General features: G+C 37.9%; 1 protein-coding gene across 1 annotated transcript in view; it reads left to right on the top strand.

The window, feature by feature from the left end:
• The window catches only part of LOC103207321 (serine/threonine-protein kinase Nek1-like), a 278788-nt gene that overhangs the window by 208607 nt on the left and 47155 nt on the right, over positions 1-23026 (top strand). Inside the window, exons 16-17 of the mRNA XM_007952898.1 lie at positions 7531-7619; positions 8484-8716. Of these exons, the coding sequence (XP_007951089.1) occupies positions 7531-7619; positions 8484-8716 (322 nt within the window). The remainder of the gene's footprint in view (positions 1-7530; positions 7620-8483; positions 8717-23026) is intronic.

Genomic DNA, 23026 nt, shown 5'->3' with positions numbered 1-23026 from the left:
TGCTGCTTCTTCCTCAGGGAAGTGTTCTGGGTCTGTATCCTGCTCCCTTGTTTCTACCACTTTATCCTGCTTCCTTGTGTGGACTGTGATGGTCTGTTGTCTCCAAGGCATCATGGCGTTGTTGTATTTAGATCTCTGTTAACTCTTTGTGAAGAGCAGCCAAGGGTGATTCTGGCTCTTCTTGGTGGTTTTTTATCATTGGCCCTTTGGTGGAGAAGGAGGTGATGGCTCTCACTCAGTAAGTGAAGTTGCAGGAGGTGTGGGTCTAGTTGTGTCTTATGGGGACTGTTGTTGTCTCCCACTCAATTAGACACAAATTAAAATTGAATAACCATCCAAAAACTAAAAGCACATGAACAAAAAACACGCCATTTAATCACACAGGAACAGTAATGAAAAAAAAGAAAAAAGGGAAAAAGAAGAAGAAAAAAACAAGAAAACCTGCAATATCAGGGGATAGGGCATCAAGAGAAAAAAAGTAGAGGAAGAGAATAATGAAGGGGAAAAATGCAAAAATAAAAATAAGGAACGGGGTTAATTATGAGAAAACAGGAAGAAAAAAAAAATTCAGCCAGGAACAGGGAAAAGAAAAAATGCTGAAAACTTGGACCTGGGAGGGGAAGATTAAGAATAATAGTAAAAAGGACAAAAATATCAATAATAGTAGTCATTCTAAAACAGACAAATACAAACAAACTAATCACCAGAAAAAAAAAGCATAAAAGAAAAAAATAAAAATAAAAATAAAAAAAAGAGGGACAAAAAAAAAAAATTGGTGGCGGACAGGGCAGGGCACCCAGGCTCCGTCTGAGCACACAGACTGTGATGGAGTTCCTGTGGGCCCAGAAGGTAGGTGAGAGTGGGGGATGGTCGCACCTCCGTTCACCAAGCAGGTGTAGAGTGTAAGAGTAACAAGAGGAATGGCGTACCTTTTCAGTCTTGCAGGTCTGGAGGATTCTTGGTGTTGCTGGAAAACAGAACGTGTTCTTAAGCCCCAGGAATCTGTGAGAGCGCTGTCTCTTTATATATCCAAAGTAGTCAAGCTGCTTTTAGATCTTTAAAATGGCAGCGTCCTCTGGACCGGCAAAAGTCCACAGCTCAGCCCGCCTTTCTCTTCACCTTTTCTGTTTATTCCCCAGCCACCAGAGCAGTCCTCTGTGCAGTCCCTGGCTAGGAGGGCTGACCTTTACATCAGTTCTTAAGTCCTACCAGCACTTGGGACTCTCCAAGCTGTCTGTGCCGTCAAGATCGCTCAGGATCGCTGCCAGACCGCAGCTCCATATATCTCCTTTTTTGGTATTTTCACTCAAATTCTTCTGCTAGTTGGGGTTTAGTCCACTTCTGTATCCTTTCCTTCAAGGCTCAGGAGTCCAGGATTATCTTCTGTGACTGTGTTAATTGGTTTCCCTTTTCTTTGTTGGAGAGGGTCTGTGCAGTCTTTCTGCCTAGTCCGCCATCTTGCCGGAACTTGGTAGTCATTTTTTGAGAATATTCCATGAGTACTTTAAAATATGTTTAAAAATTATTTTTAATGAAGAGATGGATATATATCAGTTTTCTATTGAGTTATGTTATTTACTTCTTCTATATGCTTAATAATTTTTGTTAACTTGATTGATGAATCACTGTTTTTTACCTGTGTGTTTTCATTTAATTTTCCTAGTATCTCATGTAATTTTTACCTAATAAATATTGAGCCTACCTTATGTGGTACATAAGATATAACTAGTATCTTTATAGTAGAACACACTCTATACTACATTTAAGTCTTGTTTGTTACTATTTTGATTAAATTTAATCTTACCCTTTTGTTTGCATTTGATCAGTATACTTAGATCTATACTTTTTTTTTATTATTGTGATGAAATACATATATAACAAAGCATTTGCTTTTTAAGCCATTTTTATGTGTACAATTCAGTGACATTATTTACATTCCCTAGGTTATGCAACCATTACTCACAAAAACTCAATGCCGTTGAGTCAGATCCAACTCATAGAAACCCCTCCTTGGGTTTCTGAGGCAGTATCGCTATGGAAGTAGGTCGCCCAATCTTCCTTCCAAGGAGCAGCTGGTGGGTTTGAACTGCCAGCCTTTTGGTTGACAGTCAAATGCCTTAGGCAGTGCACCGCCAGAGCTCCTTGTGCAACCATTCCCACTATCCATTTCCAACGTTTTCCATCACTCTTAAGCAACTTTAAATAACCTTAAGAAACTCAACCCCCTAAGTAATACTTCTTCATTTTTCCCTTCCCCCACTCCTGGTAACCTCTAATAAACTTTAGTCTTTCTGCATTTCTGTATTCTGGATATTTCATATAAGTTGGGTCATACAATATCTGTCCTTTTGTGTCTTATTTCACTCAGTGTATGTTTTCAAAAGGTTCCATCCTTCTATTTTTAACTTTACTGAATTATTTTATTTTAGTTGTGTCTCTGATTTGGGTTGTGATTTAATCTGAAATTTTTGCATTTAAATGTTGTTGTCGTTAGGTGCCGTTGAGTCGATTATGACTTGTAGCAAGCCTGTGTACAACAAAACGAAGCACTGCCCAGTCATGCGCCACCCTCACAATCCTTACTATACCTAAGCCTATTGCAGCCACTGTATCAGTCCATCTTGTTGAGGGCTTCCCCTTTTTTTGCTGACCCTTCACTTTACCAAGCATGATATCCTTCTCCAGGGAATGGTCCCTTCTGACAATTTGACCAAAGTAGGTGACACCAAGTCTGGCCATTCTCACTTCCAAGGAGCATTCTGGATTCATTTCTTCCAGGACAGATTTTGTTTGGCAGTCCATGCTACTCTCTGTATTCTTTGCCAGCATGACAACTCAAAAACATCAATTCTTCTTTGGTCTTCTTTATTCATTGTCCAGCTTTCAAATGCATATGAAACTGTTGAAAATACTGTAGCTTGAAGTAGGCACACCTTTTTTTTCAAAGTGGCATCTTTAGGCTTTAGCACTTTAAAGAGGTCTTTTGCAGCAGATTTGCCCAGTGCAGTACAACATCTGGTTTCTTGACTGCTGCTTCCACTGGTGTTGATCGTGGATCCAGGTAATATTAATTTTTGACAACTTCACTCTTTTCTCCATTTATCATGATGCAGCTTATTGGTCCCATTGTGAGGATTTTTGTTTTCTTTATGTTCAGATATAATCCATACTGCAGACTGTAGTCTTTAATCTTCAGTAAGTGCTTCAAGTCATCTTCACCTTCAGCAAGGAAGGTTGTGTTCTCTGCATATTGCAGGTTGTTAATGAGTCTTCCTCCAATCCTAATGCCACACTCTTTTTCATATAGTCCAGCTTGTTGGATTATTTGCTCAGCATACAGATTGAATAAGTATTCACTGATACACACCTTTCCTGATTTTAAACCATGCAGTATCCCCTTGTTCTGTTCGATTGACAGTCTTCTGTTCTACATACAGGTTCCTCATGAGCACAATTAAGTGTTCTGGAATTCCCATTCTTGGCAGTGGGAGTAATTTGTTACGATCCACCCAGTCAAATGCTTTTGCGTAGTCAATAAAACACAACTAATCATATTTCTGGTATTCTTTGCTTTGAGCCAAGATCCATTTGACATCAGCAATAATTTCCCTCATTCCATGTCCTCTTCTGAATCCAGCTTGTATTTCTGGAAGTTCCCTATCGATACACTGTTACAACCATTTTTTAATTATATTCAACAGTGTTTTACTTAATGTGCAATATTAATGATTTTGTTTGATAATTTCCACCTTCTGTGGGACCACCTTTCTTTGGAATGGGTACAAATATGGATCTTCTCAAGTCTGTTGGCCAGGTACCTGTCTTCCATATTTCTTGGCGTACATGGGGTAAGTGCCTTCAACGCAGCATCCATTTCTTGAAATGGCTTAATGAGTATTATATCATTTCCTGGAGCCTTGTTTTTCACCTATTCCTTCAGTGCAGCTTTGACTTCTTCCTTCAGTACCATTGGTTCTTGATCATATGCCACCTCCTGAAATAGATGAACACTGGCCAATTCTTCTTGGTACAGTGACTCTGTGTATTCCTTCCATCACCTTTTGATGTTTCTTGCATCTTTTGATATTGCAACTTGAAGCTTGAATTTTTTCCTCAATTCTCTCAGCTTGAGAAATGCCAAGTGTGTTCTTCCCTTTCATTTTTCTAACTTCAAGTCTTTGCATGTTTCATTATAATAATTGAGTATGTCTAATCAAGCTGCTCTTTGAAATCTTCTGTTCAGCTCTTTTATCTTGTCATTTCTTGCATTTGCTTCAGCTTCTCTCCATTGAAGAACAAATTTCAGAGGCTCTTCTGACATCCATTTTGGTCTTTTCTTCCTTTCCTTTGATTTTAGTGCTCTTTTGCTTCATGTATGATGTTGTTGATGTCATCCCACAATTCGTCTGGTTTTCGATCATTTGTGTTCATTGCATCAAATCTGTTCTTTTATTGGTCTCTAAATTCAGGTCAGATATAATCAAGGTCATATTTTGGTTGGCTCTTGTGGACTTGTTGTCTTCAGCTTCAACTTAAACTTGCATACAGGCAATTGGTTGTCTTTTCCACAGTCAGCTCTTGGCCTTGTTTTGGCTGAAGATACTGAGCTTCTCCATTGCCTCTTTCCATAGATTTGTTGTTGTTGTTGTCATTATGTGCCATGGAGTTGGACCTGACTCATAGCTACCCCTCCTTGGGTTTCCAAGGCAGTATCACTATGGAAGTAGATTGCCCAACCTTCCTACCGAGGAGTGGCTGGCGGGTTTGAACCGCCAGCCTTCTGGTTAGCAGTCAAGTACCTTAGGCAGCATGCTACCAGAGCTCCTTCCACAGATATAGTTGATCTGATTCCTGTGTATTTCATCTGGTGACATCTACTTGTATAGCCACCTCTTATGTTATTGATAAATGCATTTGCATTGAATAAGTCTTTGGTCTTGCAAAATTTCCAGCATCATTTCTATCACCAAGGCCATTTTTTCCAACTACCAGTTATTCTTCTTTGCTTCTAACTTTTGCATTCTAATCACCAGTAATTATCAGTACATCTTGATTCCATGTTTGGTTTACAGACTGCAGAAGTTGGTAGAAATCTTTAATCTCCTCATCTTTGGCTTTGGTGGTTGGTGCATAAATTTGAATAATAGTAGTAGTATTAACTGGTCTTCCTTGTAATCATAACCTCTATAACCTTTATACTTGAACAGTATCATTGGATATAAAATCTTCGGTTCATACATCCCTATTTCTCATGTAATTTATACATATTGCTCCACTGTCTTCTGGAGTTTGATATTTCTGAAGTGAAATTTGAAGCCAACGTGATGTCATTTATAAAGGGATAAACTTTTTTTCTTAAATAATATTTTTGCTTGACTTTCTAAAATATTCTTTATCTTTGAAATCTACTGACTTAATTAAGTATTTCTCATTGTTGTCAGTTCTGAAGGAGTTAACATGGACATGGTGATTTCTTTCAGCATGTAGATTAAGACTGCTTCAGAGAATGTTCGTAAATTTAGTATTATATTTTTGTTTTTTTATAGGAATTTCAGTTATGTGTCTCTTGGATTACCTATGCTTGTTTTCTGTATCATTTTCAATTTTTTCTATTTATCATTTTTTTCTAATTTTACGCACTTTTTGTTCTGCTTCCATTTTATTTTGTTTCTCATTTCTCTGTTCCTTCTCCCTGAGTTTTCAATTTTGCCTATTTTTTGTGCTATTCCCAGTTGTGTGTTTATTTCTATAATGTTTTTGCTTTTTCTTCTTTTTCCATGAGTTCTGAAAATCTGCTTTCACAACCAAACAGCAGTTTTTTCTGCTACTTCAAATACAGGTATTTTGTCTGATTCATATATTTCTGTGTGATTCTCTATGTGTCATCTACTTTCAGGCCAAGGAAGTGCTCTCACATTCTGGAAACATTCTGTTTTCTTGCTAACTCTTTTTGAGGTCTGTCACTGTTCATCCCTCTCTCCAGAGCTTGGTGCCTCTACTTTTTTCTATGGAACTCCTGTTTTATTTTACCTCTCCTTTGGAGTCTGGAAGGATCTCTGATGGTGTATTGCTTAAGGCGTTTGACTGTTAACCAGAAGTTTGGTGGTTCAAACCCACCAGCCTCTCCAGAGAAGGAAGAATGGGCACTCTACTTCCATGAGATTTACCACTTTGGAAACCCAAACGGGGGTGCCCTGAGTTGAAATCAACTCGATGGCAGTGAGTTTGGGTTTTTTTTTTTTTTTTTTGGTTGGAGTCTAGAGATTATACCTCTGATCTCCTAATTTTGGCAAAAATTATGCATTATGTTTGGGTTTTTCACACCTCCTCTGATATTCAAACTCCCCAACTCTTTGTTGTTTTTGAATGATTTTCAGGACACAAAGACAAGATGTTGATTTATTGTGCAAAATCCTTACCAGAAATCCTATAATATCTCATAAAACCATGACCTGTGTGTTTATTAACCTCCTGTAAATAACTTTGCTTACTGAAAGCGAAGAGGTCTTAAAGCACTTACTGATGAAAATCAAAGAATACAGTCTTCAGTATGGATTACATCTCAACATAAAGGAAACACAAATCCTCACAACTAGATCAATAAGCAACATTGTGATAAATGGCAAAAAGATTGAAGTTGTCAAGAATTTCATTTTCCTTGGATCCACAATCAACTCCCAAGGAAGCAACAGTCAAGAAATCAAACGATGTATTGCATTAGGAAAATCTGTGGCAAAAAACCTCTATAAATTGCTAAAAAGCAAAACTGTCACTTTGAGGACTGAGATGTGCCTGACCCAAACCATGGTATTTAAATAGTAGCCTCATATGAGGGAGCTCTGGTGGCATAGTGCCTAAGTCATTTGACTGCTAACCAGAAGGCTGGCAATTCAAACCCACCAGCCACTCCTTGGAAGGAAGATTGGGCAATCTACTTCCATAGAGATACCGCCTCAAAAACCCAAGGAGGAGGGGCTACTATGAGTATAATCGACTTGATAGCAATTTTTTTTTTTTAGCCTCATATGCATGTAAAAGTTAGTGAACAAGGAAGACCAAAGAATAATTGATGCCTTTGAATTATGGTGTTGGCTAAGACTGTTGAATGTACTGTGGACTGCTAGAAGAACAAACAAAAATATGTCCTGGAAGAAGTATAGCCAGAAGGCTCCTTGGAAGTGAACGTGGTCAGACTTCATCTCATATACTTTGGACATGTTATTAGAAGGGACCATTCTCTGGAGAAGGACATCAAGCTTGGTAAAGTGGAGTATAAGTCCCCCAATGAGATGGATTGACACAGTGGCTGCAACAATGAGCACATACATAGCACCAATTTTGAGGATGGCACCAGACCGCCAGTATTTCATTCTGTTGTACCTGGGGTTGCTATGAGTTGCAACTGATTCTATGGCACTTAACAACAAAGTTCCTTGAAAATGGAGACCATGTCTTCTATTTTTTTAACTTTTTGATTTACTGTGGAAGTAATATAAAACCAGAATTTGATCCATGTCTCATTTTTGGCAGGTTGGAAGATAAGATCCTTATTCAGCAAAATGAAGTTTCTGGAGATGAATTCCTGAGGAATGTTGACCAACTTAATGAAGTTCAAATAGGTAAACATCAATGCATAATTATAATTACATTCTAGAAGACTGTTAGTACCAACCTGCTTTATTTGTGCAACGTAAAAATAGTGAGAATTCCTTATCTGAATTATTTATCCTCAATTATTTAGAAAATGTAATAAGATGAGAACACTAGATGCATTAGTTAGTAAGTCTGGACTATGTGGCAACACTGACGGTAATATTTTTTTGATCAGTTATTTTGATGAATATTCAAGTTAAAAATAATGATTGCCAAAACTCAGCCAGTTAAGACATTGAATAAGTTGTCATCTTGTTTTTAATTGTAGTAGTTAAAATATAAGAAGTATACGGTTTTTCTTCCTAACTGATGTTGTTGTTACTCACTGTTATGTTGACTCCAACTTATGATGACCCCCATGTGTGCAGAACAGAGCTGTTCCGTAGGGTTTTCAAGTCTGTGACCTTTTAGAAGCAGATCCCCAAGCCTGCTTTCCAAGGCATCTCTGTGTGGGTTTCAAGCACCAACCTTTCAGCTGGTAGTTGAACACTTAACCATTTGTTCTACCTTGGAATAAACTGGAAGTTAATGCAAGTGTCTGAACAGTGTAATTTTTCACATTTCCTTGGATTTATGTCTACAATTTAAAAGTTCCAGTATAATGAAAGTATATGATAGATGAAGTCTACTTTCTGAAGATAAAATATTACATCATGTTAAGGATTATTATATAAACTAATAGAATCATACACCTTTTTATTTTGTTTTCTTGGTAGACTTGTTTGTTTGTTTTGTTGCTAGAACTCATGTTAAATTTGCATGTGTTGTCACTAACCCTTAGGTGTTTAATATCATACTGACATTCACATAATTTCTTCTTTATAACACAGAGCCTGAAATGGATGATTCATCACACTCTAAATCTACGCAATCAGAACCATTTTTTCATAAAGTGGTTCAATCTAAAGACTTCAAAATAGCCTCGCAAGTTCAATTAATTCAGTGCTCACCAGAAGAATCCTTTCCACTTCGATCTCGCTCTGATTCACCACCAAAAAATAAAAGCAAGAGTTCTTTGTTGATTGGTCTTTCAACTGGTCTATTTGATGCAAACAACCCGAAGGCAAGTATAGTACTCAAATGGAAAATTTTATCCATTTGATAATATTTTTTATTGATTGTTTTTCTTTAAAAACCCATGATATTGAGTTTTAATTCCTTAAAAATATAAACACATACAAACAAACATACATCAAAATACACAAAAACACCTAAAATACTGCATCTTCTATTCTTAGGTATTGAAAAGAAATTGCCATTGAGAATCCAACTAGGACAAAGACTATTTTCATTGGCTTCATTTTAGGATTTTTTTTTTAACGAAGTCTGCTTCTACTTACACAAAAGATCCTTCTTAAACTAATCTCTCTGATGACAACTACTCTACCTGACTTCTACTTTTAATATTAGATTAAGCTTAAGCAATATATCTTAAATGAGCAGAAGTATCACATTGTCTAGCTTGTATATAAAAAGATTTTTAGATGGTTATATGCACTTCCTGGTTTTCAGACCTTTTACCTCTTCTCACTTGTTACTTTTTAAATTAGAGCACCATTTTTTAATTATAAATTTAGAATATTTTTCTCTAAATAAACTCACCGTTTCTCTAAAACGAAACTCACTGCCATCAAGTCAGATCCAACTCATAGTGACCCCTCCTTGGCTTTCTGAGGCAGTATCATTACAGAAGAAGATTGCCCAACCTTTCTTCTGAGGAGTGGCTGCTGGGTTTGAACCATAAGCCTTCTGGTTAGGAGTCAAATGGCATAGGCACTAAGCCACCAGAGCTCCTTATTCTCTATAGAAAAATATAAAATACAGGTAAAAATAATAAATGACATAATTTTGTTATGTTAATTTTCATATATATGTAGATAAATTACTTTTTACCAAAATCTCACTCATTTACTCTCGCTGCCATCGAGTCAGATCCTACTCATAACGACCCTTCTTTGGGTTTCCGAGCCAGTATCACTACGGGAGTAGATTGCTCCATCTTCCTTCTGAGGAGTGGCTGGTGAATTTTTTGTAAACTGTTTTTCTATTTGTTATAATATAAGCATTTTGTCATATTGTTAAATTTTCTCTCACGTGACTTTTAATGTGGCATAGTGCCTAAGGCATTTGACTGCTACCCAGAAGACTGGCGGTTCAAACCCACTAGCCACTCCTAGGAAGGAAGGTTGGGCACTTATTGTCTTGTTATCTTATATTTCACACTTATGATAGTGAAAAATCTATTTTACGTATTAACAACATACATGTGGCAGTACACCGGCTTGATGGTTTATCTGGGCATGATTCTCAGTAGTTTGGCAGTTAATATAATGATGCATTCATCCTCTATTTTGTGATCTCATGTAGTCATCGTCTATTTTTTTATCATGTCCATTTTTGCATAACGACTTTGGAACCTAACTGTGTTGATAAGTGAATTGTGGGTATTTTTTCATAAAATAAATTTCTGTTGGTAGAATTCAGAAATTTATATTGAATATTGCCCAATTCTCTCCAGGAAACAGTTTATACTTCTACCTCTAATATAGGAGAATACTCAATTTTTCCTTACGCTAACTACCACTAATTATTATTGTTTATTGTACAATTGTCTGTTTAATGGATGAGTAAAGGTATTAAGTGTTAAAAATGTGTATTTATTTACCAGTGACACTGAACATTGTTTTCGTATATCAGAGCTGTATATATAAGTGAATTGCCTGAATTCTTTTCTCCTTAACTGTTTTTAAAACATGCCATTTTGATTTTCAGTTTAATTTCAGTTTTCTAATTGAGTGTGCTTTATTTCAGGGAATATTTTCTTTTCTTTCTTTCTTTCTTTATTTTTTTTTTAATTTTTATTGTGATTTGGGTGAAAGTTTACAGAGCAAACTCACTTTCCATACAGAGCTCACATACACTTTGGTTCATACACATTTTGTCTCATGACATTGACTGCAATTTCCCACAGTGCAACAGCTCTCCTCCCACTTCCTCTCCATGGTTACCTCTTCTCTGTGTCCTTTACTCCCCTGCACTCTTACCCCTTGAGTTACCTCCCTGTGCATACACAGCCCTTCTATTCTCCCATGATTGATCTCTCCAAGGAGTGTATCTATGTAAAATAAATGTTCAGCTCATATGCCTGTCTTTTGTTTGACTGGAAGCCACAGGAGTGGGTTCAATTCCATACCTAAAGGGCAGCTAGGGGCCATAATCTCAGTGGTTCCATCAGGCTCTATCAGACCAGCAAACCTGGTCCCTTTTTTTTTTTTGATGATTTTGAGTTTTCTTCCACATTATTCTCCCATTCCATCCAGGCTCTCCTACATAGATCCCCCTCCAAGTGGTTGACATTGGTAGCCAGGCACCATCTAGTTCTTTTGGTCTCATAGTAATATAGGCTGAAAATCACATGGTATACCAGAAGCTTGGAATAATTGTTTCCATGTGCCTTTGGTTTTTTTCATTCTTCTTTGCTCTGGATGAGTCTAGTTGGCCACTTGCAAGCTTTTAAGATCTCAGTCACTACTCACCAAAATGGGAGATGGAACAATGTTTTTGTGTTGTATGTTATGCCAATTGAGCTTGATGTCCCCTGTGACTATGGCCCAAGCCCACAGGTCCAACTCCTTGCTCCTTCTGGGTAACTGGCTGTGGCTGAGAAATGACTACAATCTTGTCCCTTGTCAGCTCTACTATATACCTGGAAATTCTTACAGAACATGCAAATATACTTGTAGAAACATTGTCTGCCAACCCTATACATGGTCTTGGGCACACTCCTCCCTGCCTAGATATAACTAATAGTTCAGCCTATCCACCCATACATCCAAGTTTGCCTTCACTGACAATACAATACTGTATATGCAAAAGGGTCCATCTTTATTCTCTTGTACCTCCCATGCGCTTCTCTATTTCTTCCTCAGTGCCACCATGTTGATACATTGCCCTTATCTTCACCCAAATCAATACTTGTCTCTACCTGTCTAACAGTTTTCCGTCCCCTCCATTTCCACCCCTAGCAACCAACAAAGAAAATGTCCTTCCATATATAAACCTTTCCTTGACTTTTACAATAACAGACTAATATAATGTTTGTCCTTCTATGATTGACTTATTTCACTCAGATAATGTTCTCCAAGTTCATCCACGTTATGTGGTGTTTTGCAGATTCTTGGTTACTCTTTAGGGTTGCGTAGTATTCCATTGTGTGTATGTACCATAGTTTGGTTATGCATTCTTCTGTTGATGGGCACCTAGGTTGTTTCCATCTTTTGGCTGTTGTAAATTGTGCTGCAATGAACATGGATCTGCATATATCTGTTCTTGTCCTGGCTTTTACTTCTTTGGGATATTTACCTACTAATGAGATGGCTGGGTCAAATGGTATTTCTAATACCAACTTTTTAAAGAATCGCCATACTTCTTTCCACAGTGGTTGTATCATTTTACAGTTCACCAGCAGTGTATGAGAGTCCCAATGTCTCTGCATCCTTGCCAACATTTTTTTTTTTTTTGGGTGAAGATTTACAGAGCAAATTCACTTTCCATACACCAGTTCACATATACTGTCGCATGTCATTGACCACAGTTTACCACAATGCAACAGCTCCCCTCCCACTTCCTCCCCATAGTTACCTCTTCCCAGTGTCCATCCCTCCATACTCTCCTGCCACCTGAGCTGTCTCCCTGTGCATAAGCAGCCCTTCCTTCTCCCATGATTGTTCTCTCCAGGGCATGTGTCTACTTGAGGTAAATGTTTAACTCACATGCCTGTATATTGTTTGGCTGGAAAACACAGGTGTGGGTCCAATTCCAGACCTGAAGGGCGGCTAGGGGCCATAGTCTCAGTGGTTACACCAGGCTCCATTGGACCAGCAAACCTGGTCCCCACCTTCTTTTTTTCTTGCCTCCAAATGATATTGAGTTTTGTTCCACATTGTTCTCCCTCTCTATGCAGGATCTCCTACATCCCTTCCAAGTGGATGACAGTGGAGCCGGGCACCATCTAGTTCTTCTGGTCTCATAGTGGTATAGGTTGCAGTCTGATTCATATATTTCACATTTAAGTCTTTGATCCATCTGGAGTTAGTTTTTTTGTATGGTGTGAGGTACAGATTTTGTTTTATTTTTCTGCAAATGGATATCCAGTTTTGCCAGCACCATTTGTTGAAGAGATTATCTCTTACTAATTTAGTGGATTTTGGCCCTTTATCACAGATCAGCTGACCATAGGTCAGACTTTTTTCTGGGTTCTCAATTCTAGTCCACTGTACATGTTTACATGTATATTCACCAGTACCAGGCTGTTTTGACTACTGTGGCTGTATAGTAGGTTTTGAGATCTGGTAGTGTGAGACCTCCTACTTTGTTCTTCAATACTGCTTTGTTTATGTGAGGTCTCTTTCCTTTCCATATGAAGTCAGTGATTGGTTTTTCCATATCCTTAAAGTATGTTGATGGGATCTTGATTGGGATGATTGCACTGAATGTATAGATAGCTTTGGGTAGAATTTTTACAGTGTTGAATCATCCACGAGCCTTGGATGTTATTCCATTTATGCAGATCTCTTACAGTTTCCTGAAGTAGTCTTTTATAGTTTTCTTTGTACAGGTTTTTTGTGTACCGGGTAATATTTATTCCCAAGCATTTTATTTGTTGGGAAGGAAGATTGAGCAATCTACTTCCATAGTGATACTGCCTCGGGAACCTAAGGAAGGGTTGCTATGAGTCAGATCTGACTCGACGGCAGTGGGTTTGGTTTTTTGGTTTATTGTAAAGGGTATTGATTTCCTTATTTCTTTTTCAGCAATCTTTATGCTGATGCAAAGGAATCCAACTGAGTTTTTTATGTTGATCTTGTGTCCTGCCACTATGCCAAATGTCTCAATTAGTTGCAATATATTTTTTACTGAGTCTCTTGGGTTTTCTAGGTATAGGATTATTTAGTGGAGTATTTTCTTACGTTTATCTTAAATGTAGAAATGGTTGAGTTCTTCACTTACCTATAGCAGTCAGATTTTTGAAAATATAAACTACCCTAAAAAATTTATGCTATTGGGAGTTAGATAAAAAGGCCTGTTGTAGAACAGGCAGGACTGTCTGTACATCATCTACTTTCTTTTGTAAGAAAGGGTATAGATACCTTAACCAGAACTTTTTAATAACTTAGTTCTGTGTATAAAATTAATTCTATTTGTGTAATACATTTGATATTTGATTTCCCTTCATGTTCTAAGGTCAGACTTCTTTGGCTGCAGTTCTTTCTGTGTAAGTTAGCACACAAATTAGTAGTAACACTGCAGGTTTCATTTAGAAGACTATGAGAGAAGAAGTCAAAAAATAAAACAAGAAAATCACAGCAACCTATAGCCATTAAGACAAGAACAAAAATCTACCTATTCTAAATTCTCTGAGATCATTGGAATTCATCACTGGGCCAAAATAGTGAATAATTGATTTTCATAGTGATGATTCTTAGTTATGAGGAAATAGTAAAAATTATTTGTAAGTAGTTCTATAATTTGTCTACTTAGAAGAATTTAACCTCTTATGCAAATTTTTATTAAAAATTCTTTAAAAACTTACCTTGTTTGTGTCTTTATTAAAGGAAATCCTTTTTCTGCTTTGGATCTCGACTCTTCTCACCTTCTCAAATAATTCCCTTCTTTACTTTTGTCACTCTAATCTGTATCATTAACTTCTTTCTTGTATAGTGGATCATTTTATCAGCATACATATTCTAGTATGAATATGTACATCCTACTGTAAACAGCAAACTTGCTTGAGCACATGTTTTCTATCACCCTCTTTCTCTGCTCCCTTTCACAACCCAACTTCTTGAATGTGTTGCATCTTTTCAGTCTCCATTTCCATTCACTTCCCAGTATGTTCCAATATGGCCTTCATTCTACTCCACTAAAACTGCTCGTCAAGATCATCAATTATCAGTACCCTTTCTTTCTCACCTTACTTTTTTTTTTTTAATCTTCTTTCAACAGAGTAGTTGATATGTGTCATTCTGTTTAAATTGTTTTCTCTGTTGGTTTCATTTATATTATACACTCCTAGTTTTTCTCTGAATTTATCAGTCACTCCTTAGTCTTCTTGAATGCTGGGTTCTACTTCGACTGATATCTTAAAAGGATGTATATCCTTCTGTTATTGGGTGCAATGTTCTATAAATTTTAATTAAGTGAAATTGGTTAATAGTGTTATTAAGTACTCTATATCTTTATTGATTTTTTTGTGTGTGTTTACATGTCCTATCAATTACTGAGAAAGATTAACAATACTTTTTTCTTGCATGTATTTTGGAGCTCTTTCATTGGGTGGATACAAATTTACATTTGTTACACTTCATAGATCATACTGAAGTGTCCCTCTTTCTTTGATAGTGTTCAAATCTTCTGTATCCTTACAGATTTCCTTTCTACTTATTTATTAATTGTTTTGGTTACCCTCTTGCCTCTCTGACAGAAATATAACACAAATGGGATGGCTTTAACAAACAGGAGTTTATTCTTATAATTTGGAGGCTATAAGTCCAAATTCAAAGTGCCAGGCTCTAGGGGCTGGGTGAAAGCCCCTCAGCTTTGGGTTTCAACTCTGCCTCCTGTTTCTGGACCACTGAAGCTGGAAGCTTTTCATTCACTCAGCTGCTGGCTGCTGAGGCTGACAAACCCAAGGTTGACAAATAACAAGGCACAGTCCAGATATTACCAAACCACATGGCAGGCCATTACTTCAAATCCATTAAAATTCCCAAGATTGGCAGAGCATGGCAGGCTGCAGAACAACAACTCGGCTACATGCAGGGTTCAAGCATGCTATAAGCTAGAGACCATTCCCAAATCTGTTGTTGTTGTTGTTATGTGCCGTCAAGTCGGACCCGACTCATAGCAGCCCCTCCTTGGGTTTCCAAGGCAGTATCACTACAGAATTAGATTGCCCCGTCTTCCTTCCGAGGAGTGGCTGGTGGGTTTGAACTGCCAGCCTTCTGGTTAGCAGTCAAGTGCCATAGGCACTATGCTACCAGAGCTGTATGGGAAGTAGACCACATCCCTAAAGCAGCTACTCAGCTGCCTGTGGTAGAACCTACCATAAAGATGATTGCCAGTCTCATAATGGGGAATATCTACCACCAACTGCCCAGCCACTCAGCTAGGCCCAGACTGGTTGACACACAACCTTAACTACCACATTAATTACTAAGAATGGAGTGTCAAAATTTCTAGCAATAATTGTACATCCATGTACTTTTAATTTCAGTCAGCTTTGTTTTTTGTTGTTTAAAAGCTCTTTTAATGATACATGTAAATCAAGATTCATTATCTTTTTTTATTATTATTCAAAAGCATTTATTAGGAATCTATTATTTGCCAGCAACTATGAGATAAATCCTGTTTTGATGCCAAAGTCATTTTGAAGCAACCGAAAATAAATGCATAATTTTCACATTTTCAAATTTAACAAATCTATAAAACAGATAACCACCCCCTTACTGTGCATTGCCTTCCCCTTCACCCAAGTTAATATTTGTCTATCTTCTAGTTAGTTGTTTAGCCTCCTTTCCACTCCCACTCCTGGTAAGCATCAAAGACTATTTCGTTTTGGGTGAAAACCTTGTCTTGACTTTTTACAATAAAAGTCTCATACAATATTTGCCCTTTTGCAGTTGACTAATTTCACTCAGCATATGTCCTCTTGATGAATTGACTGACACATTTATCATGACGAAATGACCCTCTTTATGGCTGTTGGGAAATCTTTCTCTGATTTAAATATAGCCATTCTAGCTTTCTTAAGCTTAGTGTTTGTGTGAGATATACATATATACATACACACACACACACATATGTATGTGTATTTATATATATATATTTATATCCTTTCACTTTTATCGAAACATAACTTGATCTTTACAGTAGATTTCTTGTTGCTAGCATATAGTTGGATCTTGCTATTTTAATCTAGTCTGACAATCTATACCTTTTAATTTAAATTATTGGATCATTACATTTGATATAATTATCAATATGATTAGGTTTTAATCTGCTTTTTTTGCTATTTGTTTCATCACTTTTTCCTTTGTTTAAAAACTATTCTTCCTTCTTTTGAATTGAGTATTTTTTAACATTGTGTTTTATTTCTATTTGCTTAGAAGCTCCACCTCTTTAAAAAATATTGGTCATTCTCTGTTGTCAAGAAATATCTTTAGCTTCTCACAGTCTTTCCTCAAATAGTATATACATTTCAAGTATAACATAACAACCTTATGACAATATATTTTCAGTTCCACTTTTCTGCCTGTTCTTATGGTATTGTTGTCATATATTTTATTTTACTTGTGGATCATGACAAATTATGGATAGCATTGAGAAGAATGGGAATTCCTGAGCACTTGATTGTACTCATGAGAAACCTGTACCTTGACCAAGAGGCTGTCGTTCGAATGGCACAAGGGGACACTGCATGGTTTAAAATCAGGAAGTGAGTGCATCAGGGTTGTATCCTTTCCCCATACTTATTCAATCTGTGTGCTGAGCAAATAATCCGAGAAGCTGGACTATATGAAGAATTGGAGGAAGAATCATTAACAACCTGAGATATGCAGACGATACAACTTGGCTTGCTGAAAGTGAGGATGACTTGAGGCACTTACTGATGAAGGTTGAAGAATACAGTTTGCAGTATGGATTACGGCTCAATATAAAGAAAACAAAAATCCTCACAACTGGACCAATGAGCAGCATCACAATAAATGGAGAGAAGATTGAGGTTGTCAAAGAATTCATGTTGCTTGGTTCTACAATCGATGCCAATGGAAGCAGCAGTCAGGACATTAGACGACGTGTAGCATTGGGAAAGTCAACCGCGAAGGAACTGTTTCAAGTACTGAGGAGCAAGGATGTCTCCTTGAGGACTAAGGTGAGCCTGACAGAAGCCATGATATTTCCAATCTCCTCGTATGCATGTGAGAGCTGGACAATGAATAAGGAAGACCGAAAAAGAGTTGATGCTTGAGTTGTGGTGCTGGCGAAGAATGCTGAAAGTACCATGGACTGCTAAAAGAACTAACAGATGTGTCCTGGAGGAAGTGCACCTGAAATGCTCGTTGGAAGCAAGAATGGCCAGACTTATGTCTCACCTATTTTGGTCATGTTGTCAGAAGGGACCATTCCTTGGAGAAGGATGTCATGATTGGTAGGGTGGAGGGTCAACGAAAGAGGGGGAGGCCTTCAACGAGATGGATTGACACAGTGGCTGCAATGATGGGCTCAAGTATAGCAAGGATCGTGGAGCTGGCACGGGATCGGGCAGTGTTTTGTTCTGCTGTGCATGGGTCCTCTATGAGTTGGAAACGACCCAACGGCACCTAACAACAACAACAACAACAATTTTATTTTCACATATATTATAACCTGCACTATACATTTGTATTATTTTTGTTTTAAACCTTGAATTGTCTTTTACCAAAATGAAAAATTGAGAAAATCTTATATTTACGTATTTATAATTTCTGCCATTCTTTACTCCTTTATGTAGAATTCAAGATTCCATCTGGTATTATTTTCACTCTACTTTTAGAACTTGCTCTAACACTTGCAATGCAGCCCTGCTGATAATTACTTTTTTTACCTTCTGTTAGTATGAAAGCGTTTTATTTTACCTGCATTTTAAAATTGAATTTTCACTACATATTGATTGATTTTATGTTTTGAGTTGCATTGTTTCTGAGAACTTTGTGGGTGTTTTTATCATTTGTATATAATATTTCTCTTTTTCACTAGCTGCTTTTGAAACTTTATCACTGGTTTTTACCAATTTTAAACAGTTAGGGTATGTTTGGTAGGGCTTTTGGATATGTGTGCATATGTGTCCCCTGATTGGGGTTCACTCACATTCTCATACCTATGGGTTTTGACATTTCATCAACCTTTCTTCTCAGTAACATGCCCTATACCGCTAGTACCACTAGACTCCTAGAAATTTTACTGAGGTGGGAGATCCCTAGAATTTTCTCAGGTTTATTTCACACCCTCTAGCCTGCAGATGTCTTCTAATAAGTCTAGAATAGTTGCTACTTCTTGCTCATTAGGCCCAATCAGCATGATGTCTTCAGTGTAGTGGATTAGTGTGGTATCTTATGGAAGGGAAAGGCAATCAAGGGCCCTATGCATTAAAATGTGACATAGGGCTGAAGAGTAGATAGACCTATGCAGTATGCAAGTGAAGGTATATTGCTGGCCTTGCAGGCTGAAAGTAAACTGCTTTGGGTGGTCTTTGATAAGAAGAATTGAGAAAAAAGCATTTGTGATAACTATGTACATGTACCAAGAGATATATTTATTTTCTCAAGTGGTGAAACCTTATCTGGAGTAGCAGTAGCAATTGGAGTCACCACCTGGTTAAGTTTATAGTAAGTCAATGTTATTCTCCAAGATTCATCTGTTTTCTGCTCAGGCCAAATAGGTGAGTTGAATGAGCATGTGGTAGAACCCATTCCTGCATCAAGTCCTTGATGGTAGCACTAATCTCTGCAGTCTCTCCAATATTGTAATACCGCTTTTAGTTTACTAGTTAGAGGCAGTTCTGGTGACTTCCACTTGGACTTTCCTACCATAAGAGCCCATGCTCTGCAAGTTAGGGAACTGATGAGCTAATATTACCAGTTTCTAAGTATGTTTGTCACAATTACCCATTCTGGAACTGGGAGATCACCACAGGATGGGTTGGGGACCCATTGGACCTACTGTGAGACATATTTGAGCTAAAATTCCATTTATCACTTGATCTCCTAATCTGATTGATGGGCTACCGTGACATTTTGGGTCTCCTGTGATTAGTGTCAGTTCAGACACAGCATTTAGTAATCCCTGAAAAGTTTGATTATTTTATTTCCCTTAGTGTATAGTCAACCTGATAAAAGGGTGTATGTCCCTTTCAGGAAGGCTGGAAGAAAGATTAACAATGTGAATCTTTGGTGATGTAGTGGAGTCCTTCCTCAAGGGAACCTGTTCTCCCTTCGTTCAAACTGTGTGGGTCTGTAAACTGACTCAAGTCTGGCAATTGATTGTGGGACCATGTCTGTCTGTTTTAGTGATTCAAGTTAGACTTCTCTTTTTTTAATCTAGAGCTTTTCTTTTTATAGTGAAGTAAAAATTTAGTCAACTTCCCATCTGTTCCACTCCTAGGGCCATAGAGGGGGCTCTGGTGGCATAGTGCCTAAGGCACTTGACTGCTAACCGGAAGGCTGGTGGTTCAAACCCACCAGCCAGTTCTCAGCAGGAAGGTTGGGCGGTCTACTTCTGTAGTGATACTGCCTCGAAAACCCAAGGAGGGGTCGCTATGAGTCAGGTCTGACTCGATGGCACATAACAACAACAACAGGGCCATAGAAACACAGGTCTCTTTAAGTCAGGCTATTCTGATTATAGCTTTGACTGCTGCCCATTATGATCGCCACGACCTTGTTACTGGTGATTAAGTATTGCCCATTGGCCACTGCCACCTCATAATCCAATCATCATCATTGCATTTAAGATTCTTTGATTGGTGGTAATATTCCCACTGTGATATCTGACCTACAGAAAAGAGGAATTACAGTGCTCTTCAATGATGCTAGTGCTCCCCAAAAAAATTTATTCCTTGCAGTTGTGGTGAAAGATGTATCCTCTAAGCCCTTCCCAGGATGAGGATAACTTTGACATGATGAATTCACTCTAATTTGCTAATCTCCCTAAGCCTTTGGTTAACTTCTATAATATGTCAAGCCAGTTCTGGTACTTCAGCTTCTTTTAGTGTAAACCACATTTTGATCCATGTTTCAGCCAGTCAACCAACTAAGCAAACAAACTGTTAAGGCCCTCTCTTACCTCTTGAGTTGAACAATTGAATGTAGGATCTCTGCTTAAAGGGCCTATGTCAATAAATTTGGCCTGATCCAGTTTTATGTTATTGCCACTATTATCCCACATCCTTAATATCTATTCCCATATAAATTCTCTGAATTTCTGTTTTTATCAATTAGAAAAATCATACAGCTATTTTAGAATGTAGCTTACCTCCTCATGGGTTGTATTTTGTACCTGACCTTTAGAGTTTACTGGACTTGAGTCTAGTTATAGAAGGGAAGAAGGGAGGAAAAGAAGAAAAGAAGGAAAAGAGAGGGTGGAGGGAGAGAAGAGAGCAAAAGAAAAAAAGAAAATGACTAACTAAGACTCCAGTCTGAATAGGTGACCAGCCACTTTTGTAGAAGATAGATTAAAGACAAATTTCCAGGCAAAACTTGAACTTTTTTATGGCAACTTTTTTGTACATTCCAATACTGATTAATACTCAATTTTTTTGAACCATAAAGCAGTAGATTTAATATGAGTATCATGTGGTGAACTTGCCTAAAATATAGGTTCATATACTACAATTATACGGCTTCTATTTTAATATATCTGGAGCAGAGTTCAGAAATACACCTTTTTCAGAAAATTAGAACAAATATATTTAACATACTGTTCACCATAACCTTCACCCCCCCCCATTTTTTTTATTTTGATTGTGATTTGGGTGAAAGTTTACAGAGCAAATTTGTTTTCCATACAATAGTTCATGTACATTTTGTTTCATGACATTGAATGCAATCCCATAATGTAACAGCTCTCTTCCCACTTCTTCCCTGTGGTTACCTTTTCCCTGTGTCCTTCTTTGCTGTGCATTCCTGCCCTCTGAGCTGTCTCCCTGTGCAAATACTGCCCTCTGATCTCCTGTGGTTGATTGTTCTAAGGAGTGTACCTACCTGGTGTAAAAGTTCACCTTAATGTGCCTGTCTGTTGTTTGGCTGGGAGCCATGGGAGTGAGTTCAATTCCAGGCCTGAAGGGTGACTTGTTGTTGTTGTTGTTGTTATGTGCCGTCGAGTCGGCCCCGACTCATAGCGACCCCTCCTTGGGTTTCCAAGGCAGTATCACTACGGAAGTAGGATTGCCCAACCTTCCTTCCGAGGAGTGGCTGGTGGGTTTGAACCGCCAGCTGTCTGGTTAGCAGGCAAGTGTCTTTGCCACTATGCTACCAGACTAGGGGCCACTATATGGGGTGTTTCACCAGACTCTATCAGACTACTAAAAATGTAACCATACAATATTTATGCCTTTGTGACTGACTTATTTCACTTAGCGTAGTGTTTTTAAGGTTCATCCATGTTGTAGCATGCATCAGGACTTTATCAAGCATATAATGGAATAATACTTAGCCTTAAAGAGAAAAGAATGTACATTTTTGACATGTACCCTGAGTGATTCTGCTGGTTGTCCAAAGACCCTACTTGAGAAACACTACAAGAGCACAGTTGACCTAAATGGAACCTACTTTCATATTGTGAATGGGCTGCAAGCCAACATGTGCTTATAAATGTTCAATTCGAAACTTTGCATTTCTTGGATTTGATAAAGGGGAACTTTCTAATCATTTTTTTCTAAGATAGCAAAAGTTTCAGGATTTGAAGAGTTTATAATTTCATGAAACCTAAAAAGGTTGTTGTTGTTGTTGTTATGTGCCGTCAAGTCGAACCAACTCATAGTGACCCCTCCTTGGGTTTCTGAAGTGGTATCACTACAGAAGTAGGTTGCCTTATCTTCCTTCTGAGAAGTGGCTGGTGGGTTTGAAACACCAGCCTTCTGGTTAACAGTCAAGTACCTTAGGCACTATGCTACCAGAACTCCTACCTAAAAAGATAAAGATGGTAATTATCCTCTACCTCCACTTCAAGTTTGGAACCAGTTAAGGTGACTTAAGAGTCAGTCAGATGAAGATCATAGTATTAGTCTTATATCTGATAAGCTGGATTAAAGAATGAGGTTTAGATGTGATCCAAAATTATGTCTTAATATTTTCTGTCCATGATTACCTTTGGGACAAGCTTGGAGTCTGCAGAACAAACTTACTTAACCTACAATCAGAGCTTCACACCTATCAAGCTTCAGCAGTGAGGAGACCACGTTAGGCCCATGTTGCCCCTGGAAGGCAGACCTTAGCCTGACATGTGTGTTCATAAAGCAGCCAGAGGGGAGCAGAGTAAATGCACTTATATCAGAGTACATGCAGATCTAGAAAAGAGAGTAGGAAAGAGCTATAGAATTGATTATCAATACCTTCTCTCAAGTTTGCCTATCAGTTCATTCTTCCTCACCTTAAAGAGTAGACAGTAAGGGATGGATAGAGACCAGATAGACTGTTCCTCTTATATTTTCTCTTCTCAGAAGTAGAGTGGAAAGCTCATCTCTTCTGTGAAAACTTGAGAATTTCTTTTCTTGTTCTATCCAAAGCAGAGTGGTAAAAATGAATGTAAAGGAGGCGGGGCAAGATGGCGGACTAGG

Source organism: Orycteropus afer, unplaced genomic scaffold, assembly GCF_000298275.1.
Source record: "Orycteropus afer afer isolate SDZICR_OR568_19922 unplaced genomic scaffold, OryAfe1.0 scaffold00364, whole genome shotgun sequence".
Taxonomy (NCBI): domain Eukaryota; kingdom Metazoa; phylum Chordata; class Mammalia; order Tubulidentata; family Orycteropodidae; genus Orycteropus; species Orycteropus afer.
The sequence above is the reverse complement of the archived record's forward strand: the minus strand, read 5'-3'. Positions and strand labels throughout refer to the sequence as shown.